Here is a 26,464-nt window from a genome sequence, read left to right as displayed (position 1 = left end):
AGTCTTCACTTATGATGCTTTGACAAACCATTCTTTATATATTTAATTTGTTACATCCTTAGCTACTTCTAGACTGCCCGTAGATTATAAACATCTGGGCTGTGTACATTTCTGCTCTAAATCATCATTGTAGAGGAAGTAACTTGCTGGAGATTATGCAGCTGTGGGGTCGGGAGATGGCTGTCAGACACAGCCAGATTCCCCAAAAGGAAGGCAGACCTGATTCATTATTGTGTTTCCCTTCCTGATCTCTGTATACAGAGTGCTGAACAAGAAGTAAACAGATAAGGAAGCACTGACAGTGCTTCCTTTTATGGACCTAAAGATCATGTGATCGTTGAGTGTAGGGAGGTAACAGGAGCTGCTGGATCCAAGGATACTCACAGGGCCCCCCTTCCACTTATAGCCCCACCGCTATCCTGCCTTTAGATCCGGGGGAGTCAAGTTCAGATCCGACACCCTCCCGGACTTTCGCGCCGGCCTGGAGCCTTTCTGGGCATCAGGCATCTAATTTAGGCCGCGGCTTCGGCCTAGCTGAAGCCGCCTCCTCTCCGCCCCCCTCTTCTTCCCGGCGACCATTTCTGCAGCAGGACATCAGCAGGACCAGGACAGCTAGTCTCCGGGGGGCACAGGACTGCGGATCTTTGGCGCTGGACCTAGGGGCACACTGGTGGGGTAAGATCACAGCTGGGTTTTTTACTCGGCTGTGAATCTATATTCCCTATAAGGCTCCCCTATAGGTTCCTCTGCATAGCCACCCCTGTAGGGTCCTCTGCATAGCCAGCCCTTCTGCACTCTATGCACTATGCCGGGCTCAAGGTCCAAGAGAACCAGGCAGGACTGCTTTTATGCATTCTGCACAGCCTGCAATACCACGCTCCCCAGTGGCAGCACGTACCCGCACTGCCGGGACTGTATCACTGGGTCAGAACCCCAAGAAGCCCCTACCAATGCTTCGGTGTCTGCTACCACGCCGCAATGGGCTACTCAGATGTCGCAATCTATGATGCAGTCTATAGATAACCTAACCTTCACATTGCTTCAGGCTCTGCAGGGTCATGCCTCGGCTATGAACATTACCCAGCAAAGGGAGAGCTCGACTCAGGGACATGACGTCCCGGCCACATGCAGATGTAAGCGGACCCACAGGTCGCATTCATCTGCGTCATCCCATAGCACACGGTCATCCCCCTCTAGGGAGAGACACCGTAGTTCCAGGTCACCTAGACCGTCCCCTGCCAGAGACAGACAACGCAGATCTCCACAGCGATCCCCGACCACAGAAGACCTCCGCCCCAGTTCACCCACCAGGGGACGCCTCAGCGATACACAAGATTCGGAAGGCATCTGTGACTCCACCTCAGACAACGAAACGGAGGGGTCCCTGATCCCAATTCCCCCTAGCAATACAGCGCTAGTTGAAGACGTAATCTCTTCCATCCATCGGGTGCTGGATCTTTCTGATCCGCCCCCGGAGGCTCCAGAGCATAAGATTTCGTTTGAAGGTGTTCTAAAACCGCCTAAGGTCTTCTCTAATCACCCAGAATTTAAGGCAATCCTTAACAAGCAGTTCTAACAGCCTGAGAAGAAATTGTCCAATCGCAAATATTTGGAGACAAGGTACCCCTTCCCGCAGAAGAACACCAAGGAATGGACATATCCACCCGAAGTGGACCCCCCAGTCTCTAGACTAGCAGCACAGACCCTCCTCTCATTGCCAGATAGCTCAACCCTCAGGGACGCAGCAGACCGGCAGGTAGAAGGCATGGCTCGTTCAATTTTTGAGGCTGCAGGGGCCTCCCTGGCTCCCGCGTTCGCTTCAGTTTGGGCTGCCAAGGCCATTCTGGCTTGGGCCAAAAAATTACAAGATGGCCTCCAAGCAACAACCCCTGAGCTGTCGGACCAAGCGGTTCAAATAGCAGTTGTAGCAGATTACATACTTCATGCAGCTCTGGATTCAGCAAGGGGTGTAGCGGGGATAGCATCAAACGCCATTACGATTCGGCGTATCCTCTGGCTGTGGGAATGGAAAGCGGACGCGGCCTCAAAGAAGTCCCTCACGCACCTCCCGTACCTCAGTGGGCGGCTTTTCGGTGAAAAGTTGGACACAATGATATCCAACGCCACCGGGGGTAAGAGTTCCTCTCTCCCTCAACTAAAACCTAAACACACTTACAAAAAGCGTAACCAAACACGATTCCGATCCTTTTGGAATTCTTCGGGCTGGTCCGTCTCACACCCAGCACAAAATCGTAACCGTTCCCCACGCAGGGACAACTCACGGTCGACGCAATGGCCGGACAAGACCTGGCAGCCAAAAGCAGGCTAGTCAAAGCCCAAAGGAGGAAAACCTCAGACTTTCTCCTCCTCATGAATCACGAACTCCGGAAGACACCCCACCCCTAGGCGGACGACTTTTGCTCTTTCAGCAAGTCTGGCTGCCTATTACAGAAGACAGGTGGGTCAGGGAAATAGTGTCTTCCGGATACAAGATCGAGTTCACTTCCAACCCACCGAACCGGTTTTTCCTCTCTGTTCCCCCAAAACCGCCAGCCAAGGCTCGTGCCTTCCACCAAGCGGTTTTCTCCCTTCTTCAAGCAGGAGTCATAATACCGGTTCCTGCGGCCGAGCGCTTCCGAGGGTTCTACTCCAATGTATTCGTAGTCCCCAAGAAAGGAGGCAGCGTACGGCCCATATTGGACCTAAAACAACTCAACAAATATGTGCGGGTTCGCCATTTTCGCATGGAGTCCCTTCGGTCCATCATTGCGTCCATGGAGAAGGGAGAATATCTCGCCTCCATAGACATACAAGACGCACACCTGCATATACCGATTGCTCCCGCCCATCAGAGATTTCTCAGGTTCGCAATCAACCAGGACCGCTACCAGTTCGTGGCTCTCCCGTTCGGACTCGCCACGCCTCCCAGAACGTTTACCAAGATCATGGCAGCCACCATGGACGTTCTACACTCCAGAGGCATAGTAGTCGTTCCATACCTGGACAATCTCCTCATCAGGGCTTCCACCTTCAAGGACTGTGAGCTCAGCATCTCAATTCCATTCGACACTCTGAGTCGCCTGGGCTGGTTAGTCAACCTACCAAGTCATCGACTAATCCGAGTCAGTCTCTGTCCTTCCTGGGGATGCTATTCGACCCCCCCTAGGGGTCTGGTGCTCCTTCCCAAGGACAAGGCACTGGCTCTCCGTCTAGGAGTCCGCATCCTCCTTCGCAGCCCCCCCCCCCCCCCCCGATCTCCGGTTTGCCATGAGAGTCCTCGGCAGGATGGCGGCAGCAATGGAAGCGGTCCCATTTGCCCAGTTTCACCTCAGGCCTCTTAAACTAGCCATTCTCAAGTCCTGGGACAGGAATCCTTTTTCCCTCGACACGGAGTTCCAGCTAACATCGTCGACCAGGAGGTCCCTGCTCTGGTGGCTCAAGCCAACCTCACTCGCGAAGGGGAAATCCTTTCTCACAGGTCAATGGAAGGTCCTGACCACCGACGCGAGTCTGACGGGTTGGGGTGCGGTGCACTTACATCACAGGGCACAGGGCAAGTGGTCACCAGTGGAGGCGAACATGCCCATCAACATCCTGGAAATTCGTGCCATCCTCCTGGCGTTGAGCCTTTCGTCACTTACTGGCAGCCTCTCATATCAAAGTACAGTCGGACAATGCCACGGCTGTGGCATATGTGAACCACCAAGGCGGGACACGCAGTACCCAGGCGATGAGAGAAGTGACACACATCCTCCACTGGGCGGAAGACACGGGGTCGGTACTCTCTGCGGTCCACATTCTTGGTGTGGGAAGCCGACTTCCTCAGCAGACAAGGAATGGACTCGGGAGAGTGGTCTCTCCATCCCGAAATTTTTTGCCAGATCTGCAATCGCTGGTGGACCCCGGACGTGGACCTAATGGCATCCCATTTCAATGCCAAGGTCTCCAACTTCATGGCCACAACACACGATCCGCGGTCGCTCGGAGCGGATGCCCTGGTTCAGGACTGGACCCAGTTCCAGCTTCTGTACATTTTTTCACCTCTCCCCCTGATATCCAGAGTGGTGAGGAAGATCAAACAAGAAGGAGTTCCAACCATCCTAATCGCGCCAGACTGGCCTAGACGTACATGTTACGCCGACATCGTACAACTTAAGGCCCTTTTACATTTAGCGATGCACCAGTGATCCAACCAGCGATCCGACCCGGTCAGGATCGCTGGTGCATCGCTAAATGATCGCTAGTGAGCTTTCATACAGAAAGATCTCACAGCGATGCAGCAGCGACGCAGCGCACGATACTTACCATTCACACACAGCGATCCTGCGTCCTCCCGCCCGCCTCCACGCGTCGCTGGACGTCACAGCAGGAAGTCTCAGCAGGAAGCGCCCGACGAGAAATGGAGCCGGACATTCTCGCGCGATCAGCGGTGGACAGCGGGGGAGCCGGTCGGAGGTAAGTATCACACATAGCGATATCGCTAGCAATATCGCTATAACGTCACAAAACCGGTGACGTTTTAGCGATATTGCTAGCGATATTGCTTAGTGTAAAACCCCCTTTACAGCAGACGCCCCCTGGCGTCTCCCCGACCGTCCCGATCTTCTGTCACAAGGCCCATTCTTCCACCAGAATTCAGGGGCTCTCAATTTGACGGCGTGGCCCTTGAGACCTGGGTTCTAACCCAGGCAGGGATCTCACGGACGTCATTGAAACCATTGTCAGGGCACGGAAGCCAGCCTCTGCCAAGATTTATTACCGTACCTGGAGAGCATTCTTTACCTGGTGCGAATCTCGCGACCAGATCCCACTCCCTTATTCTCTCCCCAAAGTGCTTGGTTTTCTCCAATCGGGTCTGGAGGCCAGACTGTCCCTGGGCTCGCTTAAGAGCCAGGTGTCAGCGCGCTCAGTTCTTTTTCAAAGACGCATTGCTAACAAGCCACAAGTAAGGACTTTTCTTCAGGGGGTTTCCCGATTGGTTCCCCCCTTACAGACGGCCACTAGAAACGTGGGACCTCAACCTGGTCCTGACAGCATTGCAGGGACCTCCCTTCGAACCCCTTAGGGAAGTCCCACTTCGCCTTCTATCCCAGAAGGTGGTCTTTCTGGTGGCAATCACCTCGCTACGCAGGGTGTCTGAACTGTCGGCACTCTCCTGCAGACGGCCATTCCTGGCTTTCCAGGACAAGGTAGTTCTCTGTACAGTCCCATCCTTCCTTCCGAAGGTTGTGTCCAACTTCCACCTCATTGAGGAAATTTCACTACCATCCCTTTGCCCGGTTCCGGTTCATAGAGTGGAAAAGGCTGTCCATACGCTTAACCTCGTCAGAGCATTGCATATATACGTGTCTAGGACTGCGTCCTTCCGGAAGTCTGATTCCCTTTTCCTTCTTCCGGAAGGCGTCCGCCAGGGTCTGCCGGCTTCCAAGGCTACCCTCGCCAGGTGGATCAAATCCGCCATACAAGAGGCTTACCGCCTTAAAAATTCTCCTCTTCCGGCCGGTATTACGGCACATTCTACACGGGCGGTAGGGGCCTCCTGGGCCATTCGGCACCAGGCTTCGACTCAACAAGTGTGTAAGGCGGCCACTTGGACTAGCCTACACACGTTTACCAAACACTACAGAGTTCATACCCAGTCCTCAGCGGACGCGAGCCTGGGTAGACAGGTTCTGCAGGCGGCGGCTCCCCAAGTTTAGGGTCGTGTCTGCACAATAGTCATCCATTGCTTCCCACCCAGGGACTGCTTTGGGACGTCCCATGGTTCTGTGTCCCCCAATGAGGCGACGTGTAAAGGAGATTTTTGTCTGCTCACCATAAAATCTCTTTCTCTTAGCCTCTAATTGGGGGACACAGCTCCCACCCTGTTGCCCTTACGGGCCGTTGTTACGGTTGAGTTCTCATATTGTTCTTTGAGCTCGTACCTAGTAGCCGCCTTACAGGCATGGTTATGTTATTTCTGTTATATTCCTCCTCATGCTTATGCACAAAACTGGAGAAGGCTGATGCCGTCCAGGGGTGTATACTGCAGAGGAGGAGCCAAAGTTAATCTTTTTCAGATTATGCATAGTGTCGCCTCCTAGTGGATAGCAGCATAACACCCATGGTTCTGTGTCCCCCACTTAGAGGCTAAGAGAAAGAGATTTTACGGTGAGTACACAAAAATCTCCTTTTTATGCAAAGAAGAACACAACTTTTAATGTTTTTTAGCAGTTGTTCGTGGTCATAAATACAAATGTGAAAAATAGACATTTTTCCTATTTTTGTACACTTTTCTCCAATATCAGAGAAAGAAAAAAATATATACACTCACTGGCCACTTTATTAGGTACACCTGTCCAACTGTGTGTTAAGACTTAATTTCTAATCAGCCAATCACATGGCGGCAACTCAGTGCATTTAGGCATGTAGACATGGTCAAGACAATCTCCTGCAGTTCAAACCGAGCATCAGTATGGGGAAGAAAGGTGATTTGAGTGCCTTTGAACGTGGCATGATTGTTGGTGCCAGAAGGGCTGGTCTGAGTATTTCAGAAACTGCTGATCTACTGGGATTTTCACGCACAACCATCTCTAGGGTTTACAGAGAATGGTCCGAAAAAGAAAAAAAATCCAGTGAGCTGCAGTTCTGTGGCCGGAAATGCCTTGTTGATGCCAGAGGTCAGAGGAGAATGGGCATACTGGTTCGAGCTGATAGAAAGGCAACAGTGACTCAAATTGCCACCCGTTACAACCAAGGTAGGCAGAAGAGCATCTCTGAACGCACAGTGCGTCGAACTTTGAGGCAGATGGGCTACAGCAGCAGAAGACCACACTGGGTACCACTCCTCTCAGCTAAGAACAGGCATCTGATGGCTACTTTCAGCAGGATAATGCGCCATGTCATAAAGCTCGAATCATCTCAGATTGGTTTCTTGAACATGACAATGAGTTCACTGTACTCAAATGGCCTCCTCAGTCACCAGATCTCAATCCAATAGAGCATCTTTGGGATGTGGTGGAACGGGAGATTCGCATCAGGGATGTGCAGCCGACAAATCTGCGCCAACTGTGTGATGCCATCATGTCAATATGGTCCAAAATCTCTGAGGAATGCTTCCAGCACCTTGTTGAATCTCTGCCACGAAGAATTGAGGCAGTTCTGAAGGCAAAAGGGGGTCCAACCCGTTACTAGCATGGTGTACCTAATAAAGTGGCCAGTGAGTGTATATATATTTTCTTTTCCTAAGCTAGTTGATATTTTATTTAATATTATATAAAACCTTATGTATTGTGAGGCAAAGAAGCAAACATTATAATTTGAATATCCAAACAAGGAATGTTAGTAGATTTTCTAAAAATGCATGTACAATAAAAGCCAAATAAATTGTCAGGAATGGGGGAAATGTTTGAGTTATGAACTGGATTAATATCAAGGTAAATATATATATTTTTATTTCCCTCCATTATTGGTGAAATTTACCATTGTTCCATAATAATAAGAATTATCACTAGGTTTTATTTTACTGGTCCCATTTTATTATCCTATCCTTTTCTTAAACCTTATGGGACTTGTCTCCCGTACTGTTTTTGTTAATTTCGGAGATACCTTTCATCCATGAGAGAATTCTTTTTAAGATCTGATTTTTTTCTTACAGGAAAGCCAGCCTTGCCCTTATCCGAAAGATGATCCATTTCTGTTCCGAGGCTCTGCTAAAGGAAGTCTGTGACTCTGATGCTGGGCACAATCTGCCCACCGTCCTCGTTGAAATTACTGCAACAGTTCTAGATCAGGAGGTGAGCCCTTAAAAATGTCTTATTGCTTTGTGGGTTTTTTTGTTTGTTTTTTTTTTAAATACAGGATTCCGTATTTTTGTATAAAATGCCTTCATCTCCTAAATGTTTCATGTTTTTTTTTCTTTATGTTTAGGATGATGACGATGGTCACCTTCTAGCACTGCAGATTATCCGAGACCTAGTAGACAAAGGTGACGATCTCTTTCTAGACCAGCTAGCGAGACTTGGGGTTATAAGCAAAGTGTCAACTTTAGCTGGTCCTACCTCTGATGATGAGAATGAGGAAGACCCCAAACCAGAAAAGGTAAGTAAGGGGGCTGATAGACAGCGGAATCATTACATTCACTTGTCTTAAATCGGGGAAATATAAGAAGGTTCTACTTTGCTGCCCCTGGTAATGACTGTCCATCTGGTAATGGTGGGAGGGCTGTCTCATGGAATCAGTTCTCCAAGACAGATACTTTTGAGAATGTATTATTTGTTTTAATATAAAGCATTAATTTCACAATTCCCATCTCTAGGAGGATGAACCACAGGAAGATGCCAAAGAATTACAGCAGGGCAGGCCCTATCACTGGAGGGACTGGTCCGTCATTAGAGGACGGGACTGTTTGTATATTTGGAGCGATGCCGCAGCGTTAGAATTATCCAATGGCAGCAATGGCTGGTTTCGCTTCATCTTAGATGGAAAACTTGCAACCATGTATTCAAGTGGAAGCCCAGAAGGGGGCTCTGATAGCTCAGGTCCGTGCCAGATCCCACCCTTATTAGTTACGTGTTGTTAGTCAGTGACGTAACTTGTGACATAATTTTTCTTTCTTGTGTAGAAAGCAGAAGTGAGTTTTTGGAGAAACTACAGAGAGCTCGAGGCCAAGTGAAACCCTCCACTTCCAGCCAACCTATTTTATCAGTTCCTGGACCAGGTAAGCTCACTGTAGGCAACTGGTCCCTCACTTGCTTGAAAGATGGAGAAATTGCCATCCACAACTCTGATGGACAGCAGGCAACCATACTAAAAGAAGACCTACCGGGCTTTGTGTTTGAGTCAAACAGGGGAACTAAGCACTCGTTCACTGCAGAGACCTCATTGGGTAAGTTGTTTTTCTCAACTGTGAGTGCAACTTTTAGTGTTGGCTGTCATTACTACTAATACAAAATGGTTTCCCCTTTTATGTTAGTATTTATAGTGCCTTGAAAAAGTATTCATAACCTGTGAACTTTTCCATATTTTTTCACATTACATCCACAAACATAAATTCATTTTTTTGAGAAAATTGTGACAATCATTTGTAATCAGTCCTCCTGAGTCAATAATTTGTAGGACCACCATAGAGGCTGCAGTTACTGCTGCAATTCTTTGGGGGTTGGTCTCTGCCAGTTTTGTACAGCTGGACGCTGAAAGTTTTGCCCCTTCTTCTTTGCACACGCCGCTCTAAGTTGGTGATGTTGGATGGAGGCGTCTGAACAGCAATTTGATGTTGGATGGAGGCGTCTGAACAGCAATTTTCAAGTCTTGCCACAGGCTCTCAATGGGATTTAGGTCTAGACTGTGACTGGGCCGTTCACACACACACAAATATGCTTTGATGTAAACCATCCATTGTAGCTCTGGCAGTATGTTTATGGTCGTTGTCATGCTGGATGGAAAACCTACATCCCAGTCTCAAGTGTTTAGCAGTCAATAACAGATTACTCTGTCGCCTCATTGGGGGACACAGAACCATGGGTGTTATGCTGCTGTCTACTAGGAGGCGACACTATGCATAATCTGAAAAAGATTAACTTTGGCTCCTCCTCTGCAGTATATCCCTCCGGATGGCGTCAGCCTTCTCCAGTTTCTGCTTAGTCTCGTATAGGAGGCACACCTAAAGATTTTTTTATTTTTTTCCTGACAGATTACAGATGAAGAAAAGTTGGTCCCCCGGCATGGCTCCTTCCTCGGCCCCTATTATAGGGTGCCCGGTTGAAGTTGAGGTGACTATTCCCCATGTCGCTCCTTCCCCAGTCCCTCGGGTACTGGTTCGAAGTCGAGATCCCCCTCCTTCCCCAACCTGTTTGGGGTCTGGGTTGAGGTCAAGGATGAAGACCCCTGATGGTGACAGACGCACCCTCCTTAATCCCCCTCTGGGGGCATTAAGTTGAAACACCACAGGTACGGTCGATATAAGGCAGCATTCTTCAGCTTAAACAGCCGGGGACCCCAGCCTCGCTGCGGGCTCCTGTTGGGGCCGGGTAACCATGCAGACAGACATGGCACAACAGAGACAGGGCTCCCTGCACCCCTGTCTCTACGGCAGCATCGGCTCCATAGCGCCTCAGGGGGACCCCCCATACGTACACCGCTATCGCTGCTGGCCCCACTGCTACTCTGTCTCCCAATCCGGGGGGGGTCTGGTTCAGATCCGACCCCCTCCCGGACATTCGCGCCGGCCTGGAGCCCTCCTGGGCATCAGGCTTCTAATTTAGACCGCGGCTTCGGCCTAGCTGAAGCCGCCGCCTTCTCCCCGCCCCCGGATGACGATTATGAAATGAATACACCATTTGTTTGTGCTGCGTTTGTGCTGGTTTGTGCCGCAAAAATGAACGTTTGCGCCGCTTTGGTTCCAGAGATATTGCGCGTTATATTTTTATGAAGCTCCGCCCACTTTCCACCCCATGTTCTTAAATTTTAAAAATGAATACACCATTTGTTTGTGCTGCGTTTGTGCTGGTTTGTGCCGCAAAAATGAACGTTTGCGCCGCTTTGGTTCCAGAGATATTGCGCGTTATATTTTTATGAAGCTCCGCCCACTTTCCACCCCATGTTCTTAAATTTTAAAAATGAATACACCATTTGTTTGTGCTGCGTTTGTGCTGGTTTGTGCCGCAAAAATGAACGTTTGCGCCGCTTTGGTTCCAGAGATATTGCGCGTTATATTTTTATGAAGCTCCGCCCACTTTCCACCCCATGTTCTTAAATTTTAAAAATGAATACACCATTTGTTTGTGCTGCGTTTGTGCTGGTTTGTGCCGCAAAAATGAACGTTTGCACCGCTTTGGTTTCCGAGATATTGTTTGCTTCTGCAGTTTCTTCTACGGACCAGGTAAGAACATCTGTGGACTGCTGGTGCCCTATTTACATTCTGCCACTACCAGCTGTAACCCTAGGGCCCCCACCCTAGTCAGGTTGGAGACAGGAGTGAGACTAGGGAGATGGTGGTCGGGTGGATCGCCCTTGCGGGTGTGAAGTCTGACGGTCTAGTTAGGGTTGCAGCGTAGGGAATCTAGATCGGCGGGGGCACCAGTGGTCCGCACCTGGTCTCAACGTTATTAAATTATTGTATATATTTTCTGTTGTGGTTTCTCAGCCAGAGGTGTGTCTGACTTTTCAGCTGCAGTCTTATTGGTTATTTTTGTCACGTGAGTGTTGGCTGTCCTCTTCCTGCTGACGTCATCTTGCAGGGAGGGTTTTAGGACCCAGTGGCTCCCATAGTTCCATCTGGGCCTGCTGAGGGGTTTTGTTTCTTTTTTTTATATTACCCAGCAGGCCTAACACATTGTTTAGCCAAATTACGTTGCACTATAAAAAGAATTCCAGGGAAAAAAAAGATTGTGATTACTTTTGACGTTGGCCAGTTTATGTAAAGTGACTGTCATCTTCTATGAAAATCTTTGCATAAATATGCAATGACCGTAGACATCACCACTTTGTGTGTGATGGCTTTGGATTGCAGTGTGAATATGGCTGGGTTAACATTACATTTGGGCATACTGGGCATACGCTCCATTCATTTCTATGATCTGGCTGGGGTCCGCAAGTGACCCTAGTTGGCTCATTTTTGCTCCATATGTGGTTTTCTTGCTGGACTCAAAACCGTGGTAGACCATGATTTTGTGTCTGGCTCAAAACAAAAGTATTGTTATTTTAATATAGCTGTCCAACTAAACAGGACCTTCAGAGCTTAATAAATCTTTGCAAATCAAACACAGATAAAAATGGAATTACCAATAACAGATGAAACTTTGTAGACAGCAGAACTGTTTAAAGAACCATGAAACGGTTTAATCATAATGGGAAATCCACATTAACAAAATGTTAACAGAATAAAAAAATATTGGTAAGGCATATTTTAGGTTATTTTAAACATACACTTTAAGCACCAAAACAACCTTAGAGGAAAGCATTACTAACACTTTGTTTGGTGCCAGGATACTTTTAAACTTTCCACAACAATCTTGGAGCCTGTGACTTGCCACTGGACTCATGATGAGACAGATTCTCCACATATTCACTCCTCCTTTGTAAATATTACAACATGGGGTTGTATCTTGGTCTTTGCAGAGGCTGTTGTAATAAAGTCACACAGGTCATCATATTTCTCCCAGCCATTAAATTTTCTTCTACAATAGGCAACATAATGACCAAGAGACATATTGCCAGTTCCTGGAATGAAGGCGACAACCCCTCGTAGCACAAATGAATGACTGTCCAGATGTATGTTCACAGGTATTTCGGACAGTGTATACTGTGTTTCTGCACTTATTTCAATACAAAGTACTTGTCCAGTGGTGCAGCTGTGCGTGACCGAACCACTGCAAAGGAATTTCAATGAAGATGCATCCTGAATTTTCAAGCCATCTGGACACTCTTGAGGTGACTTTAATGGCTTTAGACATTTTGAAACATTTCGGTGTAGCCCATCTTCCAATGCTAGCTGACGTTTACGAAGTCCATTAGTTTCTAAAATATGTATATTGATTGGCAGAAGAGGGATTGCTCTTGAATTAGCTATATTTCTATTGCAGTACACAGAAGAACACTGTGTTTTAATTATTACACTTGGTACCTGTCTCATTGACATTGAGATTATGTGTGCAACATTACATTCAGCATTGACCTGCCTCACACCTGACTTCAGCTGAACATATTCAAATATTCCAGACAGTATTTTAGCCCTCATTGCATAAACTTCCTTTCCAACTCCCTTTGTCACAATTGTCTGCACCAATTCAAAAATTTCAACGGTGTTTTCTTTGATGACATAATTGCAAAATAATCCACTGTCCCAGAATGCACAACAAAGACACTGGCAAAATGAATCAAATGCACAGGTATTAATGATACTTATAAGCTTTTTGTTTACTTGTATTGGTTTTTTAGCTAGATGGTTACCATTTTTCAAAATGCTCACCTTTTTTTTTCGGTTAAATTTTGTGTCCATGTGCAGCAACTCGGAACATGGGGTTAGGTAGGACAATCTCTTTTTTGGAGGAATACTGAGACCTTTCCAATTTTCAACAGGCTGCTCCTGCAAGCTACTTTCATCACCCAATTTTATGTGAACTTGTGAATCCTCCTCACAGTTGCTGTTTTTTTGCCCATTCTCTTGGCTCATATTTTCACTGCTTTCGGTTTTCTTTATGGGAGCTGAGGAAAGTCTCATTTTGCCTTCCATAAATTCAAGGTGACGAATTACAAATCGGTCGGTTCTAATAGGGAGACATTCATGTTTAAAGAGTCCATTTTTTATGTTCTTAAATTCAGCCTCAACATTTGCAGAACTTGCTGTCATGTTCACACTTTTAAAGTGTGGAACCATTATGGCTGTCCAAAGTGGAAGGTAACATGCCATTCTTAAAAGATTTGGAACAAGTTCTGGAAGGAAATGTAAATTGTCTCGGTCACCATGATTTGCTGCAAGCATCTTACTCCTTTCACAAATTTCTGTTGCCCATATTTTCAGGTCTGTTTGGCATGGTTGAATTGGCTCATCCTCTTGTTCTTTCATCTCTACTCCATAGTCATCTTCAGTGACAGTGGGTAAAACACGTCCCTCTGCAATCCGTCTCTTCAGTTGAACTTTGCTAGTCTCTGATAAAACTGGTGTGCCTCTGTCATCATTCCCTTCTGATTCACTAAAAGCAACAACTGAAATTGAATGAATGAGTTCTCTCGCATCATCAAGTGATGTAGACTGTAGAAGTTGTGCCATTGCTCTGAGATAGAATTCCCTTACTCTGTTTCCAGCTTGCCTCAGACATTCCCATCGGCTAATAAGCTTGATACAGTGCGCAACATCAATTCTAATAAAGCATGGTGGTAGTTTTGATGCAACATTCCTGGTCAACACTCCAAAACACTGATTTATATATGTCTTCAAGTCGGGGTAAGGAGTGAAAGCCTTAACTAGAGCTCCAAGCAAAGCGAGGGAGAAATCACAAACTGCTTCCTTTGGAACAGTAGCACCTGCTTGTTTCCATTCAGTCAGCCATTGTGCTATAGAATTAACAGTATGGCTCTCAGAAAGCATCTGCACTACTGGGATATGATCTCCACTCGAACACAAAACCCCTTGGTACAAAAAGATGTGTGCAGAAATGCCAACAGGTCTTTTTAGTTTTCTCACTACTGAACCTGTTGCATCAAAACTTACATAGGAACCCAAGTTCTTTGACTTTATTTGGTAGACTTGCACCTGAGACTGGGTCCAGTAATGGCAAAAAAATTTATCTAGACCAATGTTGTGTATGCTTCCAGTCTGAGGAACACTGTATTTCAGGAGATGTAATGAAAGAATTGGGTCCTTGTGCATTAACTCTCTTTCGCCAATCTCTTGCTTGGCTTTTCTTAACGTTGCTAGATTTGGTAGATGGCTAGGCTCAGGGTCACCAACATCCATAACTTTATAAGCCTCAGCTGCTCGCCATACATGTGCTTGTTTTCGTCCTTCCCAGAGTTCTTTTGACAACCTTTTTCTTAAATCTGATAATTTACGTTTTGATTTTCCTGTGTGGAGACTGTCATCAATATTGCAGATCATACACTTAAGCACTACTGGCTTAGCAATCTCTGGTATTTCTTCAACTTTTATGGATAGTTGTGCATCACACTCTGTGCAGCACCCTGTTATATCTATGTAGTTAGATACAACATTTGGATAAACCTTTGCCCTCCTGAATTTAAGTGTGCACGATGACTTGATATTTTTCCAGATCTCCTCATTCAATATGTGAGTCCATGTACCAGGTTTTAAGATTGTGTATTCTCTTATATCAGCATACATAGATTTGTCATTGTAAATTACTTTTTCAGGCCAAATTTTGATCCAGCTCTGAAAAGAAAGACTGAACTCAAACTGAATGTCATAGCACTGAACTGATGAATGACTCTCTGTTCCTTCTGAGCTCTCACTGTTGGAAGGTTGTTTTGGGATATTTGTAACATCTTTGTACAGACCAAGGGCTTCCCATACATTGTGCCGATTTGTCTTTACAAACGTGTAAAGGTTTTTTGGTGACATTTTGTTATTTAATTTTTGACACAAGTCTACCCATACTTTTTCTGAGGGGAATGCTATTGCCTGTCCTGTAATAATTTTTCCATGTGAAGAACAGATGACATTTATAATGTCATCATAGTCACAGGCTGGCTTCCTGGGCATCTGATCAAAACAAAAAATGTTTTTATTAGTTTTACATGCAGTGTATTATATGGAAAATAATTGATTACATAATTTTTAATAGTTAAGATACAGTGGTCCCTCAACATACAATGGTAATTAGTTCTAGGTGAATCATCGTATGTTAAAACCATACTGGAGCAGCAGGTGATGCTGCATTCAACAGAGTCCTTCATATGTTGAAATGATCGTATGTTGGGGCCATTGTATGTGTTGAGGGATCACTGTACTGAGATTAAATAATCCTATTCTTAGCATGCTCACTTCTCTCTACTTTTACAGATGAAAAGTGTATTGTGTATCTCTGCCTCTCCCATAGTAATAAATGGTGGGGGCGTGCCTGCCACAGCAAAGCCCTGTGGTTGGCAGTCACTCTGCACAGGGCAGTGATTGCTCCATGCAGGGGAGCACTGAGGGCCACTGCAGGAGATTGCAGGGGGTCCCAGTGGTCAGTACCAAACCCCCCCCCCCCCGGGGGGGTGGGATAGGGGATAAGTTTTGCAGCAGAGTACTCTTTTAATGGGTTAAAGCATTACTGTAATTACAAACAACTTGATGTGTTGGAGAACTACAACCCCCAGCATACCCGGACAGCCTTTGACTGTCCGGTCATGCTGGGAGTTGTAGTTTTGCAACACCTGCAGGCACCCTGCTTGGGAAACACTGTTGTAGACAGATAAAAGTACAACTCCATGATTGAACTAAAGTTTCTTTGCTCAGGTAATAGCTTTGCAGAAATCTACCAAGACAGTTTAGCACATTTTCAGTTCAAATAAGTAAGTACACTTGATTTACCCTGGGAGTCTCTCAGCTAGTAGTCAAATTGTTAGGCCTTTCCCCAAGTTACAGTGTGTGGGGGAGGGGCATCACAAGCAGGAAATCGAAATGAAGTATGGGGTCTAGTAAGGAACAATTTATACATTTTTTTATTATAAAATTGCTATGGCTAGCCGGTGTTTTTCATTTCTTTTTATCTCCCTTTATCCATATATCAGTTACAGTGATTTGAGGCACAAACTCAGTGCGAGATACAGCACAAACGAATGATGTATTTATTTATTTTTAAAATTTGAGAACATGGGGTGGAAAGTGGGTGGAGTTACAGCAAATTGAGCGCACAATATCTCGTAAACCAAAGCGGCACAAACGTTAATAAACCAAAGCGGCACAAACGTTTTTTTTTGCAGCGCAAACCAGCACAAACGCAGCACAAACGAATGGTGTATTCATTTTTAAAATTTAAGAACATGGGGTGGAAAGTGGGCGGAGCTTCATAAAAATATAACGCGCAATATCTCTGGAACCAAAGCGGCGCAAACGTTAATTTTTGCGGCACAAACCAGCACAAACGCAGCACAAACGAATGGTGTATTCATTTTTAAAATTTAAGAACATGGGGTGGAAAGTGGGCGGAGCTTCATAAAAATATAACGCGCAATATCTCTGGAACCAAAGCGGCGCAAACGTTCACTTTTGCGGCACAAACCAGCACAAACGCAGCACAAACGAATGGTGTATTCATTTTTAAAATTTAAGAACATGGGGTGGAAAGTGGGTGGAGTTTCAGCAAATTGAGCGCACAATATCTCGGAAACCAAAGCGGCGCAAACGTTCATTTTTGCGGCACAAACCAGCACAAACGCAGCACAAACGAATGGTGTATTCATTTTTAAAATTTAAGAACATGGGGTGGAAAGTGGGTGGAGTTTCAGCAAATTGAGCGCACAATATCTCGGAAACCAAAGCGGTGCAAACGTTCATTTTTGCGGCACAAACGCAGCACAAACAAATGGTGTATTCATTTTTAAAATTTAAGAACATGGGGTGGAAAGTGGGCGGAGCTTCATAAAAATATAACGTGCAATATCTCTGGAACCAAAGCGGCGCAAACGTTCATTTTTGCGGCACAAACCAGCACAAACGCAGCACAAACAAATGGTGTATTTTTATTCATCTTTTGAGAACATGGGGTGCCAACTTCACACAGGTCACAACAACGTCAGCAGTCTCCGGGGGGCACAGGACTGTGATTTGTCGGCGCTGGACATAGGGGCACACTGGTGGGGTAAGATCACAGCTGGGTTCTCTTTACTCAGCTGTGAATCCATATCACCTATAAGGCTCTCCTATAGGCTCCTCTGCGCAGCCACTCCTGTAGGGTCCCTGATAGCCAGCCTCTGTGCACTATGCTGGGCTCGAGATAGAGAACCAGGCAGGACTGTTTTTATGCATTCTGCACAGCCTGCAAAACCACTCTCCCCAGTGGTAGCACGTACCCGCACTCCAGGGATTGCATCCAAAACACTGGGTCAGAACCCCAGGAAGCCCCTACTGTTGTGAGTTCATTTTCCCCTTCATTACTGGGGCCCGAGTAACTCCCTCTTCTGGTAAAGAAAGGTAGTGAGCCTGATTATCAAACACCTGAGGCTGATGATGATGACTGGCTGAGTGGAGTTACTGACTGGATATAAGGCTGCCGACGCCCTTCTGCCCTGCGGGTGATTTCTCTGTGGGATCCTTGGAGACCAGTCTGAATTCCTGCTCCTCTAAAGCTAAGTTTGCTGCTCGGCCTTTTGCTTTGGTGCTTGACTTTGTTTTGCTTTGTTTTTCTGGATTTCTGCCATTCCCTGCTGGGGTGTGCTGAATTCATTTAGCTCTGTCTTCTGAAAATACCTGAGTGCTGATTTAGTTTTTGAAGCCTAGCTGCTTCAGGGCCTTTTTCATATCAGCTTGTTGGCTTATGTCTTTGATAGGGTTTTGGCAGATTGCAGACAGCAGCCTTCCTGTCCATTCCTATCTAGGTAGTTTTTGGGCCCCGTCTTTGCTCAGTCTATCTTTCTGCCTGTGTTAGTATTTTCATCTTGCTTCACCGTCATTATATGTTGGGGGCTGCCTATTGCTTTGGGGTCTGCTCTGGGGCAGTTTAGATTTCCCCTTTCTTTCTTTAGGCCTATGTAATTCTCCGGCTGTGATCGAAGGGTCTAGGGCATCGTAGGAACCCCCCACGGCTACTGCTAGTTGTGTTGATAGGTTCAGGGGTCTGCAATCTGATAGTTGCCAACTTCTCTGGTTTTCTGGACTTAGCTTGTATTTCTGCTTTTGCCTCCTACGGTGACTCATTCATAACACCCTACCAATGCTTCAGCGTCGGCTACCACGCCGGAATGGGCTGCTCAGATGTCGCAGTCTATGACACTGTCCATAGATAATCTAACCTCCACACTGCTGCAGCCTCTGCAGGGGCATGTCTCGGCTATGAACGTTACCCAGCAAAAGGATAGCTTGTCTCGGGAACATGCCGTTTCCGACACTCAAAGGTGCAGAGGCCGGACAGCACCTGGCAGTCGAAAGCAGGCCAAGCGAAACTCAAGGGAGGAAAACCTCAGAACTCCGCTTCATCATGACTCATGAACTCCGGAAGACACACCACCACTAGGTGGGCGACTTCTACTCTTTCAGCAAGTCTGGCTGCCTATTACAGAAGACAGGTGGGTCAGGGAAATAGTGTCTTCCGGATACAAGATAGAGTTCACTTCCAGTCCACCGAACCGGTTCTTCCTCTCTGTTCCACCAAAACCGCCAGACAAGGCTAGTGCCTTCCACCAAGCGGTCTCCGCTCTCCTTCAAGCAGGAGTCGTAGTACCGGTTCCCGTGAGTGAACGCTTCCGAGGGTTCTATTCCAATCTATTTGTAGTGCCCAAGAAAGGAGGCAGCGTCCGGCCATACTAGACCTAAAACAGCTCAACAAATATGTACGGGTCCGTCATTTTCGCATGGAGTCCCTTCGGTCCATCATTGCGTCCATGGAGCAGGGAGAATATTTCGCCTCCGTAGATATTCAAGACGCATACCTGCACATACCAATTGCTTCCGCCCATCAGCGGTTTCTCAGGTTCGCGATCAACCAGGACCACTACCAGTTCGTGGCTCTCCCGTTCGGGCTTGCCATGGCTCCAAGAACGTTTACCAAGGTCATGGCAGCTACCATGGACGTTCTACACTCCAGAGGCATTGTAGTCGTTCCATACCTGGACGACCTTCTCATCAAGGCTTCCACCTTCGAGGACTGCGAGGACAGTGTCTCAATCACAATCGACACTGAGTCACCTGGGCTGGTTAGTCAACCTACAAAAGTCATCGACTACCCCGAGTCAGGCCCTGACCTTCCTGGGGATGGTATTCAACACTGGTGTCTGGTGCTCCTACCCAGGGACAAGACACTGGCTCTCCGTCTGGGAGTTCGCATACTCCTCCACAATCCTCCTCGATCCCTCCGGTTTGCCATGAGAGTCCTCGGCAGGATGGCAGCGGCAATGGAGGCGGTACCATTTGCCCAGTTTCACCTCAGGCCTCTTCAACTTGCCATCCTCAAGTCTTGGGACAGGAATCCCTTCTCCCTCGACAGGGAATTCCGGTTGACATCGTCAACCAGGAGGTCCCTACACTGGTGGCTCAAGCCAACTTCGCTTGCAAGAGGAAAATCTTTTCTCTCAGGTCACTGAAAGGTCCTGACCACCGATGCAAGCCTGACAGGTTGGGGTGCGGTGCACCTACATCACAGGGCACAAGGCAAGTGGTCACCAGCGGAAATGACTTTGCCCATCAATATTCTGGAAATTCGGGCCATCTTCCTGGCACTGAGAGCCTTTCATCGCTTGCTGACAGCCTCTCACATAAGGATACAGTTGGATAATGCCACGGCGGTGGCATATGTGAACCACCAAGACGGGACCCGCAGTGCCCAGGCGATGAGAGAAGTGGCACATATCCTCCACTGGGCGGAAGAGAATAGGTCGGTACTCTCAGCGGTCCACATTCCGGGTGTGGACAACTGGGAAGCCGACTTCCTCAGCAGACAAGGAATGGACGCGGGGGAGTGGTGTCTCCATCCTTTTTACCAGATCTGCCATCGCTGGGGGACCCCGGACGTGGACCTAATGGCATCCCATTTCAGTGCCAAGGTCTCCAATTTCATGGCCAGGACACGCGACCCGCGGTCGCTCGGAGCGGATGCCCTGGTGCAGGACTGGACCCGGTTCCAGCTTCTGTACATTTTTCCACCCATCCCCCTGATCTCCAGAGTCGTGAGGAAGATCAAACAAGAGGGAGTTCCAACCATCCTGATCGCGCCGGACTGGCCCAGACGTACATGGTACGCCGATGTGCAACTTACAGCAGAAGCCCCCTGGCGTCTCCCCAACCGTCCCGACCTTCTGTCACAAGGTCCGTTCTACCATCTGAACTCAGGGGCTCTCAATTTGACGGCGTGGCCCTTGAAACCTGGGTTCTAACCTAAGCAGGGCTCTCACCAGACGTCATCACAACCATGATCAGAGCAAGAAAGCCAGCCTCTGCCAAGATTTATTATCGTACCTGGAGAGCTTTCTTTACCTGGTGCGAATCCTGTGGACAGGTCCCACTCCCTTATTCCCTCCCGAATGGTGCTGGGTTTTCTTCAATCAGGCCTGGACGCTGAGCTATCCCTAGGCTCGCTTAAGAACCAGGTGTCAGCGCTTTCAGTGCTTTTCCATGGGCGTATTGCTAACAAGCTGCAAGTAAGGACTTTTCTCCAGGGAGTTTCCCGATTGGTTCCCCCCTACAGATGCCCACTGGAAACGTGGGATCTCAACCTGGTCCTGACAGCATTACAGGCACCACCTTTCGAACCCCTTAAGGACGTCCCACTCCGCATCCTGTCACAGAAAGTGGTTTTTCTGGTGGCAATCACCTCGCTGCGCAGGGTGTCTGAATTGTCCGCACTCTCCTGCAGACGGCCTTTCCTAGCTTTTCACCAGGACAAGGTGGTTCTCCGTACAGTACCATCCTTCCTTCCGAAGGTTGTGTCCACCTTCCACCTCAATGAAGAAATTTCACTGCCATCCCTTTGCCCGGTTCCGGTTCATAGAGTGGAGAAGGCTCTGCATACGCTTGACCTCGTCAGGGCATTGCGTATATACGTGTCTAGGACTGCACCCTTCCCGAAGTCTGATTCTCTTTTCCTTCTTCCGGAGGGCGTTCGCAAGGGTCTGCCGGCTTCCAAAGCTACCCTTGCCAGGTGGATCAAGTCCATCATACAAGAGGCTTACCAACTTAACAATTTTCCACTTCCGGCCGGTATCACGGCACACTCTATGCGGGCAGTAGGGGCCTCCTGGGCCATTCGGCACCAGGCTTCAGCACAACAACTGTGTAAGGCAGCCACTTGGACTAGCCTACATACGTTTACGAAACACTACAGTGTTCATACCCAGTCCTCAGCGGATGTGAGCCTGGGTAGACGGGTCCTGCAGGCGGCAGTGCCCCAAGTTTAGGGACCTGCTAGCACAATATTCGTCTATTGCTTCCCATCCAGGGACTGCTTTGGGACGTCCCATGGTTCTGTGTCCCCCAATGAGGCGACGAGTAAAGGAGATTTTTGTGTACTCACCGTAAAATCTCTTTCTTTTAGCCTCTAATTGGGGTACACCGCTCCCACCCTGTTGCCCTTACGGGCCGTTGTTACGGTTGAGTTCTCATATTGTTCTTTGAGCTCGTACATAGTAGCCTTCTTACGGGCATGGTTATGTTGTTTGTTACGTTCCTCCTAATTCTTTTGCACAAAACTGGAGAAGACTTTCGCCTTCCAGGGGTGTATACTGCAGAGGAGGAGCCAAAGTTAATCTTTTTTCAGATTATGCATAGTGTCGCCTCCTAGTGGACAGCAGCATAACACCCATGGTTCTGTGTCCCCCAATTAGAGGCTAAGAGAAAGAGATTTTACGATGAGTACACAAAAATCTCCTTTTTTCTTCATGATTGTCTTGCATTTAGCTCCATCCATCTTCCCATCAACTCTGAGCAGTTCCCCTGTTCCTGTTGAAAAAAAGCCTCCCCACAGCATGATGTTAGTTTTCCACCACACACAGCGTTCTGCACGTAGCCCAAATAGTTGTACTTTGGCCTCCTCCTTTTTTCACATGCTTTTTGTCCCCTACATAGCTTTTTGCAAACTGCAAATGTAACTGCTTATGGCTTGATTTTGAAAATGGCTTTCTTCTTGCCACTCTTCCATAAAGGCCAGATCTGTGGAGCGTATGACTTGTATTTGTCCTGTGGACAGATTCTCCTACCTGAGCTGTGTTTCTCTGCAGCTCCTCTATAAAGACCATGTTTTTTTGGCTGCTTCTCTAATTAGTGCTCTCCTTGCTTGGGATGTCAGTTTAGATGGATAGCCATGTCTTGGTAGGTTTGCAGTTGTGCCATACTTCTTTCATTTTTAGGTGATGGATTGAACTGTGCTCCTTGAGATCTTCAGAGCTTGGGCTATTTTTTTTTTTTTTTTAATAACATAATCCTGCTTTACACTTCTCCACAACTTTATTCTTGACTTGTCTGGCGTCTTCCTTGGTTTTCTTGATGCTGCTTGATCCCTAATGTTCTCACACAAACCTCTGTGGCCTTCACAGAACAGCTGTAGTTATACTGAGAATAAATTACACACAGGAGGTCTCCATTTACTAATTTTGTGACTTTTGAACGCAATTGGTCTCTCAGGATTTTATTTAGGGGTATTGGACTACAGTGGGCTGAATACAAAATGCACGTCACAATTGAGATTTATATTTTTTTAAATAATTAGAAAAACATGTATCATTTCCTTCACAACTTCAGAAAATGCTTGCTACTTTGTGTTGGCATCATACAAAATCCAGGCTGTGTTCTGTATATACTGTCTGTAACAAATGCATCGGAATTCTGTATATGTGTTCCTGAAATGGGCATGTAGACTTAGCCATAGGCACTAACCAGATGTAGCTTTTTTTTTTTTTTTTTTTTAATTATTATTATAGCTGTTTCCATGTGTTACTGCCATTATGAAAAAAATCCCCTACAGGGGTTAAATAACATATAAACAAAATAACTAATCTTGGATAGATCATCTTGATATTTGTTAAGCTAATTGGAAAGAAAACCTCAAAACTCTTTTTCTTTGTGCTTCAGGTTCAGAGTTTGTCACCGGCTGGACGGGGAAGAGAGGTAGAAAGCTGAAGTCTAAGTTAGAGAAGACGAAGCAGAAGGTACGTCGGCCATCGCTTGTAGGCAGGGCTGTGGAGTCGGTAAGCCAAACCTCTGACTCCGACTCCTCAATTTCCATGACTCCAACTCCACCAAAATGGGCTCCAACTCCACAGCCCTGCTTGTAGGTACGTCTGAGTCCTTCACTAATCATGACGGCTCATGACTCTGCTTTTCACACCAGGTACGGACAATGGCCCGGGACTTGTATGATGATCACTTTAAAGCTGTGGAAAGCATGCCACGGGGTGTGGTGGTCACTTTGCGGAATATCGCCACACAGTTGGAGTCTTCATGGGAACTCCACACAAACAGACAGGTCTGTAAAAGCTTGCTGCAATATTATTTCAGAAAAATACCGTATATACTCGAATATAAGCCGAGATTTTCAGCCCAAAAAATTGGGCTGAAAGTCCCCCTCTCGTCTTATATTCGAGTCATATACAATGGGGGTCAGAGGGGGAGGGGGGGCGGGGGTGTCAGGTCATACTTACCCGTCCTGACGCTGTGTCTTGAGCCCCCAGCTTCTCCCCGTGCTCTCTTCCTGCCTTCAGCGGTAACGTGGTGCCGCTCATTAAAACGCATGAATATGCGCATATTCATGAGTTTTAATGAGCGGCACCACGTGACCGCTAAAGGCAGGAAGAGAGAGCACGGGGAGAAGCTGGGGGCTCAAGACACAGCGTCAGGACGGGTAAGTATAGCGATACTCACCTGTCCTGCGTCCATGGCTGCTTGCTGCTGTCTGTCATCGGTCAGTGACTTCAGACAGCAGAGGGCGCGGTGACGTGGTTAGTGCGCGCCGCGCCCCCTGCAGTCTGAACGTCACTGACTGATGACGCGGCAGATAGCGGTGAGCAGCCATGGACACAGGACACGTGAGTATCTCAGGTGCCAGCAGTGACACCGGCACCTGACACCCAGCGACGGAGCGGTGAGTATGTCATTTTTTTTATTTTTACATGCAGCTGCAGCATGGGGGCAGCATATGGGGGAACAATCTATGGAGCTTCTTATGGGGGCAGTATATGGGGGAATAATCTGGAGCTTCTTCTGGGGTCAGCGTATGGGGGAATAATCTGGAGCTTCTTCTGGGGTCAGCATATGGGGGAACAATCTGGAGCTTCTTCTGGGGTCAGCATATGGGGGAATAATCTGTGGAGCTTCTTATGGGGGCAGCCTATGGGGGAATAATCTGGAGCTTCTTCTGGGGACACTATATGGGGGAATAATCGATGGAGCATTTCCCATCCTAGGCTTATACTCGAGTCAATAAGTTTTCCCAGTTTTTTGTGGCTAAATTAGGGGGGTCGGCTTATACTCGGGTCGGCTTATACTCAAGTATATACGGTAGTAGTTTGACTTCCTAGCAGAACGTCTGTATGGCAAGGTGTGTGTGTATGTAATGTGTGTGTGTATATATATATATATATATATATATATATAATATTGATCAGACGATTTCTTTTATTGTCCCTTATCTGTTTTAGTGTATTGAAGGTGAGAATACTTGGAGAGATTTAATGAAGACTGCCCTGGAAAACCTAATTGTGCTGCTAAAGGATGAAACTACCATCTCTCCTTATGAAATGTGCAGCAGTGGCTTGGTGCAGGCTCTGCTCACTGTCCTTAACAATGTACGTATTCTTGGTATTATTATGCTGAGGCTTTGACAGTCTGACTTTTGCTAATGTGGATGATGCCATAATTCATATATTTAGTCATTTTGCTGAAGGATCGCTAAAAAAACACCAAAACACTTGGATGATCCATTGACTACATACATATGAGCAGAAATGGGTCTGTAAATGGGTTTTCGGAGACTTCTACATTGATGGGCTATGCTTAGGATAGGTCATCAATGTCTGATTCGTGGAGGTGCGACACCTGACACACCCACTGATTAGGTGTCAGCCAAAACTGCTCAGTTGCGGAGCTGCACAGCTCAGTCGGTGGATTAGTGGTCGCGCCTGGGTTCTGAACATCTGCCCCTTATTGATTCAAATAGGGGGCAGATATTGAGGACCCAGCTGTAAATCGCTATACAGTTGACACAGCTTTTCTGGCAGCTGCTGCATCAGGTATAGCTGATCGGCAAAAGTGCCGGGTGTCCACCCCTCACCAATTAGACATTTATGAACCATCCTGAAGATAGGTTTTCAATGTTGATGTACTGGACAACCCCTTTAATGCTAAGATGCCATCAGATGAACATTAAGAGTGCATGTTTATTGTATCGTTGCTTTAAATAACTCTATAGAGTGAAGATTTTGATGTGAAGCAGGACTGTGGACAGTTGGTGGAGCGACTGAATGTATTCAAAACTGCATTTAGTGAAAATGAAGATGATGAAAGGTATGTACATACCTCGTAATATGAACGTGTAAACTTTCTTACATATTGTTAGTTTGTGTAACTTTTGTCTTCGAACTTTCAGAAGAATGTCCACTTCTGGTTCTAGATCCTCCCCTCTTCATAGAATCTTATAGGCACAACATGTCTTCTCCTGTCTCGGTAATGGGGAAATCTTTCTTCACTGAAGACAGATTTTACAGATTTCAGCCATGATGTTAGAGTGAAATATCAGCCCAGGAAATGAAAGAAGTAGATCCCTCTGAGATATTTTCATGTGCCGGATTGATTTATGAGAGAAAAATGAAAATGACGACTACTTTGTTAAATTCCCTGGAGATCATATCTCTGTGTGTTCAGTGCGGAGTGTGTGCTGCTGCCTCCTGAGCCCACTCCTTAGTGATCTTTTGAGTGATCAATGAGGGTCTTTCTCAATCTGTAGGGAATCTAAGCCTTCAGTATTTGGCCCACTTTCCTACTTGCATGTGTTTGATGGGAAGAATAGGTCGGAAGCCATTCTGGATCATTTTCTTTCCAGGCTAATGCCGCGTGATACTCAGATGCAGATATTTGTCATTCTAAACATATAAGTTAGCGTGTAAAAATCTGTGTAACGTAATCTGCAAAGTTTTTATACATCTTCTAGTTCTTTTGTGTTTTTGGATATCTAAATTTGTATATTCTTTTCTTTGTTTCAATAGTCGACCAGCAATTGCACTGGTCAGAAAACTGATTGCAGTGCTTGAATCTATAGAACGGCTGCCATTACATCTGTATGATACTCCAGGATCGAATTACAACTTACAGGTAAATGCCAATAATTGGAGTACAGGTGAAAAACAT

At 46.8% G+C, this 26,464-nt stretch overlaps 1 protein-coding gene across 3 annotated transcripts in view; it reads left to right on the top strand.

The window, feature by feature from the left end:
- The window catches only part of HECTD1 (HECT domain E3 ubiquitin protein ligase 1), a 154,396-nt gene that overhangs the window by 73,470 nt on the left and 54,462 nt on the right, over window positions 1–26,464 (top strand). For all 3 annotated transcript variants that reach the window (XM_073577809.1, XM_073577808.1, XM_073577807.1), the window contains exons 11-19: window positions 7,637–7,775; window positions 7,909–8,079; window positions 8,297–8,519; window positions 8,603–8,866; window positions 23,195–23,271; window positions 23,454–23,588; window positions 24,760–24,906; window positions 25,530–25,624; window positions 26,323–26,428. In XM_073577809.1, coding sequence (XP_073433910.1) covers window positions 7,637–7,775; window positions 7,909–8,079; window positions 8,297–8,519; window positions 8,603–8,866; window positions 23,195–23,271; window positions 23,454–23,588; window positions 24,760–24,906; window positions 25,530–25,624; window positions 26,323–26,428 — 1,357 coding nt within the window. The remainder of the gene's footprint in view (window positions 1–7,636; window positions 7,776–7,908; window positions 8,080–8,296; window positions 8,520–8,602; window positions 8,867–23,194; window positions 23,272–23,453; window positions 23,589–24,759; window positions 24,907–25,529; window positions 25,625–26,322; window positions 26,429–26,464) is intronic.

Source organism: Dendrobates tinctorius, unplaced genomic scaffold (genome assembly GCF_039654945.1).
Source record: "Dendrobates tinctorius isolate UK_male_01 unplaced genomic scaffold, ASM3965494v1 ptg000057l, whole genome shotgun sequence".
NCBI classification, from domain to species: domain Eukaryota; kingdom Metazoa; phylum Chordata; class Amphibia; order Anura; family Dendrobatidae; genus Dendrobates; species Dendrobates tinctorius.
This window is presented reverse-complemented; position numbering and strand designations above follow the sequence as displayed.